The 18,872-nt window shown below is 44.8% G+C and overlaps 1 protein-coding gene across 1 annotated transcript in view; it reads left to right on the top strand.

Annotated features, from left to right (window-relative positions):
* Mop (tyrosine-protein phosphatase non-receptor type protein myopic) overlaps positions 1–13,436 on the top strand; it is a 48,876-nt gene extending 35,440 nt beyond the window's left edge. The window contains exons 24-25 of the mRNA XM_077688005.1: positions 1,734–1,933; positions 12,469–13,436. Coding sequence (XP_077544131.1) covers positions 1,734–1,933; positions 12,469–13,040 — 772 coding nt within the window. The 3' untranslated portion in view covers positions 13,041–13,436. The remainder of the gene's footprint in view (positions 1–1,733; positions 1,934–12,468) is intronic.
* The last annotated feature ends 5,436 nt before the right edge of the window (positions 13,437–18,872 follow it).

Below are 18,872 nucleotides of genomic sequence, written 5' to 3' on the forward strand. Positions count from 1 at the left end.
TATGCTTACATTTAGTTTCAGCAATTTTGTGTTGCTGGGAAGTTAGTTTTTCAAATGACCAGATGCTTTGAGTGGCCCTGACAGTAATGTACGGGTGTGCAAAAAGTGGCCGAGGAAAAAAGCAAGAGGGGTGGGGGGGGGGGGGGTGCATACGCAAACCCTGTTTTGTCTGGCCAGTGTGATTGAGTCCAAATTAGTGTATGAAATAATCCTGTCCATTTAGAGTGCAAATCTTCCTACCTTAGGTTGAGCATATTCACAACCAATTTTACAAACTTATAGAAAATGGTAGCATGACCAAAATAAGCTCTCATGAAATCGGTGACAAAAATGAGGTTTCTGAGTTGCCTTTAAACTGAACTGGCCATGGAGACAAAATACAAGTTCATTTAATTCAAAAGATTTAGTGTTTTATAGTGCCCCCAGCACTTGTCCGAAGCAAACGATGCTTTATTCACTGAGAAATTAATCAATTTAAGCTAAAATTTTGATTCGCCCGCCAAATCGTGTTTTCATTACGTCTGCATCACAAGAACAGGTCTTCAAGCTGCTGCGGAGATTTGTTTACCGTTAGTCAGCCTAGATGGCGCTACCGTACCGTAGCGAGCTCTTTATTGTCTTTGCTTTGTTTTTGACTATATTTGTATCTGGCCTGTTTTTGTTTTAAGGTAGAAAACCATTGTTTTGTAAAACATGGTGTTCGCTCGACAAATGTGGTCACGTAAGACACCGTACCATCGCTTACGCCAATCGGCCAGTGTCATCTGAGACAACCCCAAAGCGCCGCAGTTCTTTGCAGCTATAACAAGCATAGTGTGTGCAGTACCAGCAGCAGTATGCATCGGTACTTCAATGTTTATATGTACTTTCATAACTTCCACTGTTTCCCCCACAATTCTTACTGCGATAAAAAGAATGTGCCCTATATTTAAGTGTAAATGGCTCGTTTGGCAAGCTTATAAGCCGTGCATAAGTTGCGTTTGCTTTTGTCGGCCTCAGCCAATCGCAGAGCTGGCACATATGACATCATAGGTTCTGTTGCAGGAAATGAGCTAGTGGGTCGCATGGCCATTCCCTTTTTTTCTAATTATATAGCTTATTTGAGCGAAGTTTACGTTAAAAGTGCTGTCAGTATAATTCTAATGAGGCAATCTTTCGAATGAATCAAACTTGTGTTTTGTCTGCATGGTCTTCAATAACATGTCAAGTTAATTTGAGGTACAGACTAAGCAGTTTCGACATTGAATCAGTTGTAGTATGCGTACGATGCCAAAGGATCACTTGTTCTAGCATGGCGGTTTACTTTACGGGCAGTCGCAAAAGTGTAGCAAAATAAATTACATTTGTTCGATAAGGGCTGGCTGGAAGTTGCAGCAGTCCTGGGCAATGCATGCGTGCATGCATGGAATTGCTTCTGGCCCAGTAGCCTTTGTTTTATTGGTGGTTCAAGCTATACAGTCTGTTACTAAAAGCGCGGTGTTCCATGCTTTACTACCACACAAGCAATCTGGCCTGACGTTGCTATGTGGCACATCCATGTCACGTGCAAGGTCCAGCACGCTTGCTGCATTGCTGTGACACCAGGCTTTACTGGTCTACGATTTCCGAGCTTGAGTGGCAGGTGGGGCTGAAATGTTTGCCTTCACGCACCCAGCTAGCGTGCATGGTGCCAGGCAAGGCTTTGGCACCCGAGCGTTCATCTGTTCACCTGTTCACCTGTTGTGCTGGTGCAGGGGCGGTGTTGGGCGGAGTGGAGTGTTCTGCCTCTTGTCAGCAGCCATGAAGGAAATAGCTGCTGGCAGTGGCCTCCTGGACATTCTTAGCGCTGCCATCAAGTTGGCCCAGAGCCGAAAGTTTTGCATCCAGGAGAAAGAGCAGTTCAAGTTCTGTCACGACGTTGTCCTCTACCACGCCCAAGACTTGCTGATAAAGAGTGAGCCCACCCCCTTTTGATTGATTGATAGCTAGTGGCATCCCTTTTGAAACAGGGTGATGAAGTGTCATCTTACCAAGAAAGAACTAATATGTCTATGTTTTACACTCTTCATTTAATACTAGCACTGCTCAAGGGCAAGAACAAATAGACATTTATTCCCCGCTCTGCTTTTTCGTCCACCAGCATTCTAATGTTCTTTTAGTCGTCTCGACAGCCTTGAAGTTAGTTCCCTCTGTTCTACCCTTAAATCCTAGGGCTTCTAGAAGCCGAATATTTCCCTCTTGACGATTTGGATGGATACACTCACATTCTGAAACTACGTGCCACATAGTTTCCATTTCTTTTTTGCAGACCACGCATACCCCATCATTTTCTGTATACTTCCCCTCAAAGCTTTTAGCAGGGTTCGCACAGGTCCTTGAAAACCTTGAAAACCCTTGAATTTAGAAGTGTCATTTTCAAGGCCTGGAAAGTCCTGGAATTTTTAAATGCACCTTGAAAACCCTTGATTTTTCCGGAGAGAATCAATGGCTCTGTCTTTTCACAAGAATTTAAAGTGTTTGTCGTTGATTTTAGGTGTTAACAAATGTAAAAAAACATTGTAACAATCAAGTTTCAGTGTATTGCGTGAAATTACAAGTTTGGTAGATTTTCATTATTATGAAGCAACATTAGGAGCAGGCACTTGTCAATCCAATCTATACCACGATACAATCCAGTGAAAGCCAGCTTCTGTTCTCTATCTTGCATGTTCCATCTAGTCTATGGACGGTTGCTCATTGCATGTTTGCTGTTCCTCATACGCTCCATCGACGTTTGCTTTTACGTGAAAATGGTGGACGTGTACATAGTTCATCCTGCCTTGAAGCAGCACTTACTCGATTTAATTTCAGCTGATACTCTTGCTGACAAAGCAGGAGATGCACGCAGCATTAACTAAGTTTTGAAATCAATCAGTCTCAACAAAACACCAATAAAAAATAAAAACCTCTAAATACCAGCCATGAAATAAAAAAATGAAGCTGGGGGAGCATTTTCGAACCCGTTAGCACCTATCTAAATGTGCACTAATGTGTTTAGATATTGTGCAATAAAAAACTTTTGCATTGTGTTGGAAAAGTTATAAATAATCCCAGATAAAACATTAGACGGGGACCTTGAAAATGTGTTTTGTGGTCCTTGAAAGTCCTTGAAAACCCTTGAATTTTTGCTTTTGAAGCCTGTACGAACCCTGTTTTAGTTCGCAGGCAACCTGCTCTAGCCTCAAAAAGCAAAGCGCTGCCCTGTGAATTATCGTAGAAATTTTCCTTTCTGATGTCCAATTTCTCTGCCCTGTACATCTCAAGCGACATTTTAGCTTCCATTTTTTTCTCTCCATTTATTTGTTTCTATCTGCCTTGCTTCTTTTCTGGTTACCTTGGCTGTCTTTGATTCTCCACTGTTCTTTCCATATTTCATCGTTAGCCTTCTAGTCTTCCTTAACCACTGCGTGTCCACGCTTTTGATGTATAGGTACCTGAAAACTTTAGCTTTCCACCTTCATTGATCCATTGCTCCCAACCTCCTCTCGGAACATATTTTACTCCGAGCTTCTCGAACTTCAAACAATGCCCAGCCCACATCTCCCTGTACTGCTTCGTTAATTGTTTTACCATGGGCTCTTAAGTCCAAACGGCCTACCATTCTCTAGTCAACTTCAAGGCATGAAAGAGCATCTGATTTTAAGCAGAATACTGCATTAGCAAATGTGAAACCCGGAACCATTACTCCTTTCCACATACCTCACACTACTTCATATTTCTTATACCCCCGCAGAGCTCTGTGCTTCATTATAGCTGCTTGCACTTTCCTTTATTCTTAAGTTTCTCCTCGTGACTTCTTAAGTAGTTGTCCCCTTCGTTTATCCACACCCCCAAATATTCATCTTCCTTGACTCCGGGTAATTCCCCCGCAGGGGGCACCTTGTGTACTCAAGGTGTTTTGGTGAGTAGCGCCACCACGGTCCCGAGCTCCGCAGGGGTGCCTACTGTCGTAGGCACTTGGTGTCTTGCAACACCACGGACCCGAGCACATGTGGGTTGGACCCACCCACGTCCCGGCTGTGCGTGGCTTTGCCGTGTCCGGGGAAAAGGGCATCCTGGTGGTTGAGCCAAAGCCAGGGTTGTTTTGGACCTTCATGGCCCCCTGGCAGAGGCAACACACCACTTCGGCCCCCGCTTCCCGTAGACGGTGCCCCCGGTCTGACCCGACCTGGGGGGAATCAGCCAGTCGCCTTTTCCTATCCTCTTCTTCATTCTTTTGCTTTCCTATCGTCTTTCCTAACCCTGTCCTGTCATCTTCTCTCTTCCTTATTTCTCCGTTTTTTCTCCAGGCGGCGAGGGTTAACCCTGTGCGAAGGCTTCACCCTAGATCCCGAGCATAGGGTTATAGTGGCGAGGTACAGTTAACGTGCGCTTCAAAGCCACGTTCCCTTGTTGGGCTCGGTGGTGGGCGACTGGCCTTGCCACCGAATTGATTTCATTTTTCTATGGCTATCTTCTCAGCTCCTGCAAAACACCCTGATCGACCTCCTAAAAGGGGTCGCACCGAAGCACTCCGCACCCAACCACCTCAGGCAGCTTTCAGCAAATACCTTGTTGTACACTCGACCGACGAAAAACCTATCACCGACCTGTCAGTTTTCTTGATTGCCAAGTGCATTGAAAACATTGTTGGAAAAGACTACAATGCCAAAAAGATGCCCTCTGGAGACCTTCTTGTTGAAGTCATGCGAAAAAACCAAAGTGAGAACCTCCTGAAGCAAGAAAAAATTGCCAACTTGACTGTCACAGTTACGCCACACCGCACGCTAAACACTGTCCAAGGTGTTATCTCTGTCAAAGAACTCCTCCATGAGACAGATGATGATCTCCTTGAGGGACTGCATGACCAAGGTGTTGTTGGCGTCCGTAGAATTATTATGAGAAGAGATGGAGCAGAGATCAAGACCCGACACATCATCCTAACATTTGCTAGCTCTACCCTGCCAGAGACAGTGAAGGCAGCTTTCCTTAGCTGTCGTGTACGCGCCTACATTCCAAACCCGAGGCGATGCTTTAAATGTCAACACTACGGTCATGGAACTCTAGCTTGCCGTGGCAAGCTCACCTGTGCGAAATGTGGCGAGAATGATCACTCTTCTGATGACTGCAAAAACACAATCATGAAATGTCCGAACTGCAGTGGTTCACACGCTGCATACTCACGATCTTGCCCATCTTTCAAGAAAGAAAAAGAGATCATTCAGATCAAAGTAACCGAAAATATCAGTTTCCCCGAAGCACGCCAAAAGCACAAGATGTTTTCGGCTGCATCCTATGCAGACGCCGCCCGCTGGGGGTTGGGGCGACGTTTGGTTAGTACTGCGACACAATGCAGCTTAGCTGATGTGTCGCTGTCGTTAACCCCCTCCGAGCAACCACCAGCTCCTGCCTCTACAGCAGAGGCCCTGGTGGTTCCTCCTCCTGCTGGGCTGCCGTCCACAGCCGAGCACCCCGCCACTACGTCTGCGGAGCCCGTGGAGAATGTGGTGACGGGCGCTGTTGGGACTGGTCCGGCCTCTTCCAGTCCAGCTCCATTGGCCCGCACGACACCCGAGGGCATTGAGAGCATGAACTCAGGTGGCCCCACACGTACTCCTTCCCTTCCCGCACCGCAGATTCCAACCAAGAAGCCTGCGGCCACCTCAGGAACCAATCCGCGAGGTGGATGTCGGATGGACACCATGTCGGTGCCGCCTGATTTGTCAGACGAGGACATGGACACCTCGGCATTTCAACCTGCCCAGCAGGCGCAAAATGAGCGCCGCGGCACTTTTGGCCGTGGGAAAAAACCACCTCATCGTACAACAGGCCCTAAACAAGACTCACTGACATGAACCAAAATAGGCAACTTCTCAACTACATCTTTATTATCTTTAATCCATAATAGCTGTTGAAAACATAGTTCAATGGAACTGTAGGGGTCTCATAAAAAACTTGGGTGATGTATATGAACTCCATTATAAACATCAATCCAGTATTGTTTGCCTCCAAGAGACACACGTGAATCCCAAGCAAAGTAACTTTCTTAAACAATACACTGTCTTCAGGAAAGATAGAGATGCCTTTGCTCATTCATCTGGTGGGGAAAATCCATTCCATCCCAGTCCATTAGACTACTCACCAGCCTTGAGGCAGTTGCTGTCCGCGTGATCATTTTTGGTCGGCTGATTACAATATGTTCCTTATACATTCCCCCGGATCATCAATTGTCTACCTCAGAATTTGAGTCGTTGGTAAATGAGCTTCCTGAACCATTTATCTTAGTTGGAGACCTAAATGCACACAACAAACTCTGGGGTTCTGGGCGAACTGACGCTCGCGGCCGCTTGATTGAACATTTCCTAGTGTCATCTGGTGCGTGTTTGTTCAACAAAAAACAGCCCACATATTATAACATTACACACAACACGTACTCACACATAGACTTGGCAATCGGTTCTGCTGTTCTTTTTCCACTCGTTGAGTGGCAGGTGGAGAAAAACCCGTTTGGAAGTGACCATTTCCCAGTATTCCTGAGATACCTAGACAGAGACCCTTACACTCCCACCTCAACTAAAAGGTTTAAAGAAACCGCTGCAGACTGGGAGAAATTTAAGCAGAAATCTCAACTCACATACAGTTCCATAGAACACTTGGGTATTGATGAAGCTTGTAGCCTTGTCACGGCACATATCCTTGACGCTGCAGAGAACTTCATTTCCCAGACTTCTGGTAACACAAGTAACCTAAGGCGGCCCTGGTGGAATGAAGAGTGTCGACAAGCACGCCAGGCACAGAACAAGGCGTGGGGCATTCTTCGCAGGTACTCCACTGCGGACAACCTTGTAGCGTTCAAGCGCACCAAAGCCATGGGAAGGCGCATTTGCCGTCAGGCAAAAAACAATACCTGGAGGTCCTTCTTAACTTCAATAAACTCTTTCACCGATACAAGAAAGGTTTGGAACAGGATAAGAAAACTAAATGGACAAAGCACACATGGCTTACCCCTTGTTGACACCACTGGTGGCACCCTGGAGGACCAGGCAAACGCGTTGGCACAACACTTCGAACACGTCTCAAGCTCTTCACATTACACAAGCACATTTATACACTACAAAAAGTCAGCTGAGCGGAAGTCCATACGTGACCACAAGCAATCAAACGACTCCTATAACTCTCCATTCTCCCTTCACGAGCTCATGACTGCGTTGGCTGGTTGCAAGCCTTCGGCACCAGGTGCAGATAACATTACGTACGGCATGATCAAACACCTTCATACAGACACAATCAATACTCTCCTGTTTTTATTTAACAGAATATGGCGTGCTGGGCACTTTCCTAAGGCATGGAAACAGGCTATTGTTGTGCCACTGCTGAAAGAGGGAAAGGATGCATCCTGTGTTTCAAGTTATCGTCCAATTGCCCTGACCAGCTGCTTGTGCAAGCTGTTCGAAAAAATGATCAACAGAAGGTTACTATACTTCCTGGAATACAATGGTATTCTGGACAGCTGCCAGGCAGGTTTTCGGTCGGGCAGATCAACAACAGACCAACTTGTCGCTTTTGAATCCTATGTGAAAAATGCCTTTGTTAACAAACAGTTTTGTATGTCCATATTTTTTGATCTAGAAAAAGCATATGACACTGCCTGGCGCCACGGCATCCTGCGAGACCTGAAATCTTTTGGAATTAGTGGGAATATGCTTAATGCCCTTGAAAGCTATTTGTCTGAACGAACATTCAGAGTGAGGGTCGGGGCTGCAGTATCCGCGCTGTATATGCAAGAAAATGGCGTTCCCCAGGGTGGAGTACTTAGTTGCACACTTTTTATAGCTAAGATGAACACACTCGGAAAAGCTCTGCCCCGTACCATTTTTTACACCATTTACGTGGATGATGTTCATATCAGTTTCCGGTCCTGTAACCTGTCTGTGAACGGCAGTTACAACTTGCCACAAACAGGCTTGTAAAATGGGCTGACGAAAATGGCTTTAAGCTAAATCCTCAAACGAGCACATGTGTCTTATTTTCCAAGAGGCGTGGTATTCACCCTGAGCCCACCGTCCACCTCAGTGGAGTGGCTGTGCCTGTGAAGAAGGAACACAAGTTTTTAGGGATTGTGCTAGATGAAAAGCTGTCATTTATTCCACATATAAAGCTACTCAAAATAAAATGTATAAAGGCAATGAATATCCTAAAAGTCCTATCCCACCACTCCTACGGCGCAGATAAGGTGTGCCTGCTGCGTCTCTACAAGAGTTTAGTGAAGTCACGGCTGGACTATGGGAGCGTAGTATACGGGTAAGCTTCGAAAACCGCTTTAAAAATGCTTGACCCTGTTCTGCACCTTGGGCTTCGCCTTTTGTCAGGAGCCTTCCGAACGAGTCCTGCACAAAGCCTATATGTGGAATGTGACCAGTGGTGCCTGGAAGACCAGCGCTTATACACAGATCTATTGTATGCCATGAAGGCAACATCCATAAAAAATCACCCTTCTTCGTTTATTGTCAATGACACCTCTGCCATGCACTCGTTTCTCAGTCGGCCCTCTATATCTATGCCTTTTTCTTTGAGAGTGAGAGTGCACGCTGAAGAGCTTGGGGTTTCTTTTAGCGAGACTTACAAAACTTCGATCACAGACCTTGTTGTTGCTCCCTGGGAAATGTCCCCGATTTCTTGTGATTTATCTTTCAGAGCCATTAACAAAAGAACTGCACCAAGAGAACTCATCTTGCAGCACTTCCTACATCTACGACACAAATACCCCTACACAACGTTTTACACAGATGCCTCCAAGTCCGCCCATTCTGTGTCATGCGCTGCACATGGCCCAAACTTTGCTATCACAAAGACAATGAACAAAAATACCAGTATTTTTACAGCTGAGGCACACGGCATTTTAACCACTGTGGAACACATTACAGAAACCAGAATACACAGTTCCATTATTTTTACAGACTCCCTGAGTGTAGTATTAGCTCTCCATTCAGGAAAACCAACTAGAAACATTATTCTAAACCGTCTCATCAAATCCATAATGTCTGCTTACGCTCTAAAATTGACTGTAGTAGTGTGCTGGGTACCTGGGCACAGTGGAATTTCAGGCAATGAAATTGCTGACCAGAATGCTGCTGTGGCGGCTCTCCGCAGTGTTGTAGATATCCCACATGTGCCCTACCTAGACATGAAACCACTAGTTCGGAGTATGCTTCGGAGGCGCTGGCAGGTACAGTGGGACACACAAATCGAAAACAAACTGCACATTATAAAACCACACATAGGGAAATACAACACAGAGAAACGGAACAGGTTCACAGAAATATCAATATGCAGATTAAGTATAGGTCACACACACACTACACACTCATACCTTTTAAACGGAACCCCACCACCATCTTGTGAGAAATGCGGACGAAGACTTACAGTCCTCCATGTATTGATTGAATGCTTGGCATACCATGACGCAAGGAAACGACACTTCCCAGAACTATACACCTACACGATACCCTTACACCCATCCTTGTTTTTATCTGATCAACCCCCAATTAGAAGTGAACGCCTTTTAGCCTATCTCGCTGACATTGGATTTTTAGCACTCATCTCATACCATGTGTGACATCAGGGCCACCCAATGCAAATAGTGAGGGCGGTTCTGAGCGTTTTCATAACGTGCCAGGGACGTCACCACCATCCCTGCTATGTTATGGCGCTCCCAGCACACACATAAACATCGTCACTGTTACCTCTCATCTTATTCATCTTCGCTTCTTAGAGTAAGGGCCCTTTACACCCATATATACACTATTTTTATCAAGTACATCACAATCATCGCCATGGCATTTTAACAAATGTGACAAAACAAACATTGTCTTGGCGCTCTTTGGCCTCAGACGCCCTTGCGCCAATAAAATATACATAGTAGTAGTAGACTCCGGGTAATTCGCCATGCTAAACTGACACTGAGTCAGTGTTGGTGTCATTGAAAACCATCATTCCCGATTTTTCAAAGCTAAAGCTTAACCCGAGGTCTGTGGCTTCCTGGCCGCTAATATTCATGAGCCGTTGCATATCGCTCTGGTTATCAACTAAAAGAACAATGTCGTCTGCGTATAATGTTCCCGGAATACACTGTTGTACCACTTCACCTTGCCACATATGTGCTAAGTTGAACCCTAATTGACTTTCTTCCAGTTTCTTTTCTAACCCTACCATGCAAAGCATAAATAGCATTGGGCTCAAAGGGCATCCCTGTTTCAGTCCTCGATGGGTGTTGACATGCTGTGCACATTTCTGCCCTTCGCATGTCAGGTGCACTCTATTACCTTTATAGATTGCTATAAGAAACAGTATTAACTCTTCATATAAGCCCTGGCGTTGCAGCACCATCCTCAGAAGTTCTCTGTTTACGTTGTCATATGCCCCTTTAATGTCCAAGAACGTAATCCATAATGCTCTGTTCTGAGGTTTCGCAATTTCAGTGCACTGTGTTATCACAAACGAATTATCATCCAAGTGCCTGTCTTCTCTAAATCCATTCTGCAGTTCCCCAAGGACTTCATTTTCTTCCATCCATGCTTGAATTTCTGATTTTATCGCCTGCACTATGAATCTGTGCACCACTGATGTTACTGTGAGTGGTCTGTATGAATCAATACTGGCTTTGTTGCCTCTGCTTTTATATATTAAATTCATCCTACTTTCTAGCCAATCCTCCGGTACTTCCTTGTTTTTCATCACATTATTTATTGCCCTCATAAACGATGCGTTAGTTTTTGGTCCAAGCAGGTTTATCAGCTGCATTGGAAGTGGAGGCCCTTCCTCCTTGTTTTCTTTTGGACACATCTGTGGACCCCTCTAAGCCTGATATCTGACGCAACATAATATTAGGGTGAATTAACGAGACTGCAGACTTTCATCAATGCACAGAATAGGCTGTAAATTGATTAGGGCTACTATATGATTGACCTCATTCATGTCATCAGCAAAGTAATCAAGAAATCCGTGGAACACATCAAAGCTTTGTACATATTTAGCTTTTGCAGATTACCAAGAAGTGCTTGATCAAGTGAGTCCACTGCAACTATAGAAATGGTGCGAAACCTGGACACTGAAAAAGCTTGCGCACAGGTTTAAAGGAGAATAGTATTTGTATACATATGTTGTACAGCATGTTAATTCTTAGCAAAAAAAACTGTTAACCATTGGGAGAGCTTTAGACAGTCGAATAGGAGCTTCCTGAAGTTTTCACTGCTTCCTTTCAGTTCAGGGATCTGAACTGGGAAATGTGAAAGTACAAGTTAATGGGGAAACCAAAACTGAAGGCTTGCTCAGTGAATCAACAGATGACCTGCAAAGAAATTAAAATTTGCGGCCCATGTCATATTGCACTGTCAGATGTGAAAAGTAAAGTGAAACACCAATATGTTTGAGGACTACCTTTGGGGATGCATTCTGATTCTTATCACAACCTGTATTTGGAATTTTTAAACTGGTTTGTTATTTTTATTTGCCTCTTTCTCATATAAACATGTTCCCCAAAACCAGAAATTACGGTTCATTTCTGATTGCTTGGTTAGTGACTGTTTTAGACACTATTCTATTAGTAATAATGTTCACGTGGCGGGGAAACATACCCTCAGAAATGGCATTTGTTTCACAGTCATATCACTACGTAATGACGCTATTGGGAACATTTATTAAACCAGAGCTACGAGGTAGTAGCTCGACTGTGTACTTACAGGGAGTTTAGCGATGAAATTAACTTAACATTGTATTTAGCCAGAAATTTGCAATGAAAAAATTTAGAGCATCCAAAAATATGCTGGGTACTGAAGTTTCAGTGAGAATTCTTTGACAGGGAGACAGTTTGTAGTGCTCAGATGCAATATAGGTCTGGAGCGAAGCTGTGGACAGCTGAGAGAGCTTGCTGAAGCTTGCCACACAAATGAGGTGCTCTACCAACTGGCTGTTAAATTTGCACTTTTCATGTAACGCTCTGAAAACTATTCCACACTGACGGAATTTTCGTGGCTGCTCTGTTGTACTCAGTATTTTTTTTACTTTGTACATTTTTCAGTTAAAATTTTCAACAGGATTCACTCATATTGGGCTAATTTTTTAGCTTAGCTTTAACCCAAATGCAAAAGAAAAGAAAACAGGCTCAGATGTTTTATTAGTATTTACTTTGTTTTTGGAAAATCGAGCAGCCTTGATCCAGCTTACGTGGAACATCCGGTGTATGTATATTTTCGAAAAATGAGCGACGGAACGTTGCATCAGGCCTTGAGAGATGGCACTTCCGCATTAACAAAACTGCCGTCTTCATTTGTCACTGTGCATGAATTTTCTTTACTCGCCGCTAATGGAAAAACCACGCACCAGCGGCTCGCTGCCCCCCGACCACTTTGCCCACATGCTAAGAATAAAGATTCAAGCCATAGTTGCTCAAGCACCTCCACTCTGCTTCCGCAGGAGGCATCCTGGTCAGCACGCCAAGCTTTGGGACCAAGGCTCACACGGGCACACCCTCTCACGTGCGCCACCCATCAGAAGACTTCATGCTGCGCTCAAACTCTAGCAGTTCGCGGAGCGCCGTGGCGTCGGAGACGCCGGCCGTCGTCCCTTCCACTGCACCTGTCGACACGCCCACTCAGCCTGCGGTGCCCGCTGAGCCCACCCCTCAGCCCGAGGCAGCCGAGCAGTCGCCAATGGCCGTGGACGAACCTGCGCCCGAGGGTCCCAAGGAAGAGGGGGAGGAGGTGAGCAGTGACGTGACCGAAAACACCAAGGGCAAGGAGCAGCAGCCGGATTCGGCGGTGGCTGTGGAGGCGACCACCAAGGAGGGCGGGGTGGCTGCAGTGGCCGACCTCTTGGATCCGGCCACTTTCACCTTGGATCCCAGCCAGGGTACACCAGCCAAGCAGAAGATCACGCGGGAGAGCTTCATGAACCCTCCGGGCAGCTTGGCCCAGACCAAGCCCGACCCGAAGGACCCACTCAGTCAGCTCGACCCCCTGTGGTCACTCAAGAAGGGCAAAGAGTGAAGAACACCCTCTTGGTTCCAACGCAACACAAGGCCTGCTGTGCAGGTCTCCTTTTTTGTTTGCTTGTGTTTTTTCCTGAGTGTAGAGTGCTCTTTTGTTTGCTTTGTTTGGGTGCAGGCAGCAACAAAAGAATTTGCGTTCTGTGCTGGCCATCGAATATGTGTGGCTGATTGTGTTGAGCCTTGTGTTTTTTACCCTGCCATTTTAGTATTCTCTGAGGAATCATTTTAGTGTGAATGAGCATTGTTGCTGTGCTGTGCATACATGCTTAAAGGGTTTGAGTTCACACTGTGTTCATCGGGCACGTAAAAGTTTGTCATTTGGGACCAAAGTGTAGCCAATTTTGTGTCCTTTGAATGATATTGTATATTTAATAAAACACCTGTACATGTTGGACTAGTCTGTGCAAGCTGTGTCATTGCTGAGCCTGCAGTGACGACATGAGAGCTGCATATGTAAGGCGAATGGTGCTAGGCCAGTAGTATTGGTTTCAGAACAGGCATTTCTCGCCAAGCTTAAGTCTGAAATTAAGGCGTACTTACTTTGGATGTGTGCCGGGTATCCACCTTACACCGACTTTCAGTTCACAGGAAGATCAGGGAATGCAGTTTACTGCAGCAAATGGCGAAGCAATTTTAAGGCCATCATCATTAATACCCTATATAACACTAAATTTTTTTCTCGCCGTTCAATTCACCTACAGCTACGTTTTGCAGAAGTACTATTGCATGAGTAGCAGTCAGTGTCATTTAATTATATGACAGTGCCAAGACTGGTCAGTTAGGAAACAACCAACAGCGATACCAAGGCAGACCAGAAAAACAGGAACCAGTATATGAAGTCATAAGACAGACATTAAGGATGAAAGCAGAGAACCTTCTTAATGTCGTTAAGCTCCACACTATTTTGCAAAGAGCTATTTATGTCAGATCTAGCCCTTTGTAAGTACTAATTATTGGTCATACTTGCCCATGCATGCCTATGAGGGAGTGGGGTAGACTTGGGAGAGAAGCAGCACAAAGATAAGTAGCTTAAAAAATTGGTCGCCACCTTGCCCTGCAAAAGTAAATGTCCAGCAAAGCTGTTGTAAACCACTACAAATGATAGGAAGGGTATGAAATGATTCATCATCTATGGCGGGCTTGTCGGTTGCGCTCAGCTAGTGTCACTACATAAGGTTACTGAGTATCGACATTCTTTTCTCCTATTGTTCTGTGCTGCCGCCATAATCATTGGTCAGTTCGCATCACGTGACATTTGCTTACACTGCAACAGTTCATGGGCGCCGCCGTTTTGTTGTTTATGCGCTTTAGTCGATCAACTCTGGTAGGCTTAGCTTGTCCTCCCTGCACTGTGGCTGCGCACAACTGAGGTCGTTCCGAATGCGAATCAAAGATAATGCGTGCAACAGCATTTCAGCAGAAGTGTGTCCAAGGATACTGTTTTGCTGCATCATCAGTAGTGTCGTCAACAAACGACTTGTCTGAAGTTAACGGTGAGGCCGTTAGATGCGGCAATCTCGCAGCACTGATAAACACCAAAGGGGCCGCCATTGCCGACGTCTGTGCCTTAGTGGTGGTAGATAACTTATCTAGGCGGCTAATGCTGGGTCGTGCCTAGCCTGACGCCTGCGCTCGGAGTCTTGGGCAGGAACGGCTCTATTTAGTGGCACTAGTCCTGCCTAGCCTTTAAAGATAATCTGCAAACATGGTCTTTACCAGGAACACGATTGGGGGTCCCATTGTTCAACAAATTCTGAACTCTATGCTGTATGCCTGATTAGTCTGACGCATGCGTTCGGCGCCTTAACGCCTTGGCATTTTTTGCCCGTGGAGATCGTTTTTGCCCATGACGATGAAACCATTGGGGGTAGAGGTGTACAGCTTTGCTGTAAAAATGTTTACTTTGCAAATGCTTGCAGCCCGGTGACATGCTCTCTAGACGACTATTTCTCTCCTCCAACCAACCATTGCCACGGCAAGGCCACAAAAATAGAGAGAGAGAGATAGAAGCAGTTGCATGTGACGTGTACAGTCGGAGGGCACATGAGGATGTTTGGCTCCTCCCTATGTGGGCAATTTGTGGAAACACTTGCAATGGTGGAACAGACAGTGCACTGCTTGGAGCAGGTAACACACTGTTTTGGTGAAGACTTTTTACTTTTTTGAGCAAGTGATTTTGGTTTGCCTTAACAGTCATGCAAGCACTGCTGAAAAAAAATATTACTGACACGTACCATAACGGCACAATCTGACTTTATTTTGGAACACAAAGGCAATAATTTTAAAAATTTATTGTTAGACAAGCTGCATGGACAAATGGTGTGCATGTTTTGCAAGCTTTCACTTCCTTTTGGACTGGAGGAAGACTAGGCTTCATTTCCCAAAGCTTTCTTTGCCCTCTCGAAGACCTGGCAAGATGTCAAAGCAGCACTCTTGTTTATGCCTTTTGTGATAAAGTTTCTAGGTGGACCAGATTTCAGCCTGCAGATTTCCTTTCTGGCCAGCGAAGCATCTAGCCTTGCACCACCTCGAAAGGAATGTTTCTAGTGGTGGTAACCTCCCAGGGTGCTGAGAAATAATTGTGTCTTCTGAAATTTGTACCAAAAAATGAGCCAAACCAGCAGAAAGAGCAAAAGAAAACGTGTAACTGGTTCATATTGCCGAGCATGTTATCAAAGGCATGAAAAACACCTTCTATACTCCATTCCAGAAGCTGCATGTAGCACTGTAGAGGCTACATCGTTGTTACCAGGCCGCCCACTAAGCACGCTTAACTCACCGTGAACAGGGGACATTTCCTCTTCCCCTCTCGGCAGGTGTAACCGCAAGGCCCCGGTGCCTGTTCTCGCTTTCCTTTGCGGTGAGTTGGGCGACCTCAGTGGGCGAACTGTTAACGACAACGTGGCCCCCAGTGCTGCATGCAGCTTCTGGAATGAACTATAGGTGTGCTTGCATACAGTGGCACTTATCTGCACAATGAACTTACTTTATACGCAGCTTCTAGATGCACTTTGCGCAAGCACTTTTACATGGGGACAACTCTATTGCGTGGTGGACAGCCGACCATTAGGAATGGTGGTCCCACTTACTTATATGGAGTTTACCTACAGGCAAAGCTGTGCTATCTTTTTTCTAAGGTCACTCTTAGTGTTCAGCGGTCACTAGCAGCTGTGTTAGATGCGATCAGATAATGGATTCCATTCCATGGTGGTGGAAGCCAGAAGAAAGTTGTACCTGCAAACAAGTGGCACACTCGCAGGTGTTCACAAAAATGCGGGGTTATGCTTAATTTTTCTGGCTTTAAATGAGTGCGTTTATAGGGAGGACAGGGCGGAAATTTCACCCTTCTTGCCCTCAGCATATCACAAAGAGCTGTATCACGTATGTGAAATGGCTCAATCATGTCTGGAAGAGTGCCACATCGCAAATTGATAGTTTTCAGGGTGCAATGTAGCATACTTTTGAGTTGATCAGTGAAATCAATTTTACCCTAGTGTTTTATCCTAGTAAGGGTATAAGCATTCTGTGATCTGAAAATTGCATTGCAACTCATTCTAGTTTTTTTTCCAGACCCATTGTGGCAGTGGCATTAAATCACTCGTATTTAAAGGGGCCATGCAGATAAAATGCAAATTTGGTTTATTCGAAAGATTGCCTTGTTAGGATAACACTGCCACCGCTTTTAACACAAATTTCACTCAAATAAGCTAGTATATAATTACGAAAAAACTAAGTGGCCATGCTCATTTCTATGATCTATTCTATGATCTAGTGGCCATGCTCACTAGAATCTATGATCTATTATGGGCAGCTGTGCGATTGGCTGCAGCCAGCAAAATCTAACGCAAATTAAACAGGAGTTATAAGCTTGCAGAACGAGCTATTTACACTTAAATTTAACGCATATTCTTTTTATAGCAGTAAGAATGATGGGATAAACAATGGAAGTTATGAACGCACACGTAAACATAGAAGCACCAGTGCGCATCGTGCGCACTATGCCGGTTATAGCTGCACAGCCGTCTGGCGCGTTTAGATTACACCGGTCAGCTAAAATAAGCAACATCGTCTTCTGTGACTCTGTTTGTCGAGCATACTCAATGTTTCACAAAACGTGTACTATCAACCGTAACACATTGTCCTGGCACAAATACAGTCAAAAACAAAGCGAGGAGGGACAGCGGTATGGTGGCGCCATCTAGGAGGACTGACAGCAAACTATGCATTCTGCCGTTCGCTGCAGCCTTAGTCCGCATACTACCCTTTGCTGAAGCACCTGCCCTGGATACGTCATCGCAGGCGTCACGAAATGCACGATTCAGCAGGAGAATCAAAATTATGGCTTAAATTGCTTAATTTCTCAGTGAATAAAGCGGCATTTGGTGCTGGAGAAGCGCTGGGGGCATTATTTATAAACGCCAAATCTTTCAAATAAAACAAACATATTTTGCCTGCAAGGCCCCTTTACAATTGAGATTACTCGTTAGCTGTGCAGCAGTGAATGAAATGAAGCTGGGCTTTGATAGGGAGCCGAGTAGCGGTCGGACATCGCAACCAATGAGGCAACCACGATGGAAAGAAAAGTGCACAAAAGTGCTTTAGAATCCGGCTCCAGGTTTTACGACATAACTTGAACCAGGTCTCAAAAACCCTAACAGTTGTATTTGCTGGAGTCAGCCATTTTTATTTGCGAAACTTTCATGCATAGAGCTACACATCTCTCCCAACGCGTAATCATCGCTGTCGAAACCACGAAATCACTAGCAACTTTTAGTCACTCCTGAATTCTGAAGCACTGACAGTGTGCGTAAATAGTGTCTACAGAAGCTTTCAAGTTCTCAGAGCACGCCCCTGATTTATCATCATTGGTACATTTTGGCTGGAAGACTTCTCCAGTGAGCAGCATTTGCTTCACCTGAGTGTGGTTGAACCTCGAGCCAGGTTTGTCTCCCTGAGAGGGATAGCACATCTAGTACCATTCACATTCACCTTGCTAACATGCTCTAACTACACCTACTACACAAAATCTTCACTGACTATGGCTCTACATCACCTGTTCTAAACTGCTGCTTTCAGTGGTTGGTTTGACTCTGTGAAACATCAACTGGAAAAGCTTAAGTAGCAGAATTTTCTTATATGACTGCAAATGTTGCTGAAAATAGCCGATGCCAAAGTTCGTTGGAATATTCATACTATTTTTCCCTGTGAAGGAAACAAACCACATTTAATCTAGGTACCTTCCAATCATCTATTAGAGCGCACCACTGCAATCGTAAATAGCGAATGTTTCTCATGTTATCTTATTACAGTAAATCCCCATTACAAGAGACACTCAAGGGACCCAAGAAATGCGCCTCTTGTAACCAAGGTCTCTTGTACACAATGTTGCTAACATGGCAAACATAGAACCAACCAAACCGTCTTCATTCGAATGTCTCTTATAACCAAGTGTCTCTTGTAACAGTGTCTCTTGTAACGAGGTTTTACTGTAGTCACACAAAAAACATCTTTAATTAGTGGCAACTGCAGCAAGCAAAAGGTGTTCTCAAAAAAAAAAAAAAACCACAAGCTTAAATTTAAAAAAAAAAAAAGGACATGGAAAAAGACAACACAAACTGCACTAGGTTGATGACACTTTTCGTTAAATTTACCTCTTTTGGAGCAGCAAGGCGCAAATTTAGTATCGCAAATTTAGTCTGTACTAAATTTGTACTAAAATGTTGTACTAAAATGTCATATTTTGGAATTTAGGAGTCGGCTGCCACTAGGTGGCACAAGGCCCTCATTTTGGTAGCTGCCTGCAACATGTTTTGACCACAGTGAGCAAACA

This window comes from Haemaphysalis longicornis, unplaced genomic scaffold, assembly GCF_048455015.1.
Source record: "Haemaphysalis longicornis isolate Haplotype H1 unplaced genomic scaffold, Haemaphysalis longicornis Haplotype H1 scaffold_1, whole genome shotgun sequence".
Classification (NCBI taxonomy): Eukaryota; Metazoa; Arthropoda; class Arachnida; order Ixodida; family Ixodidae; genus Haemaphysalis; species Haemaphysalis longicornis.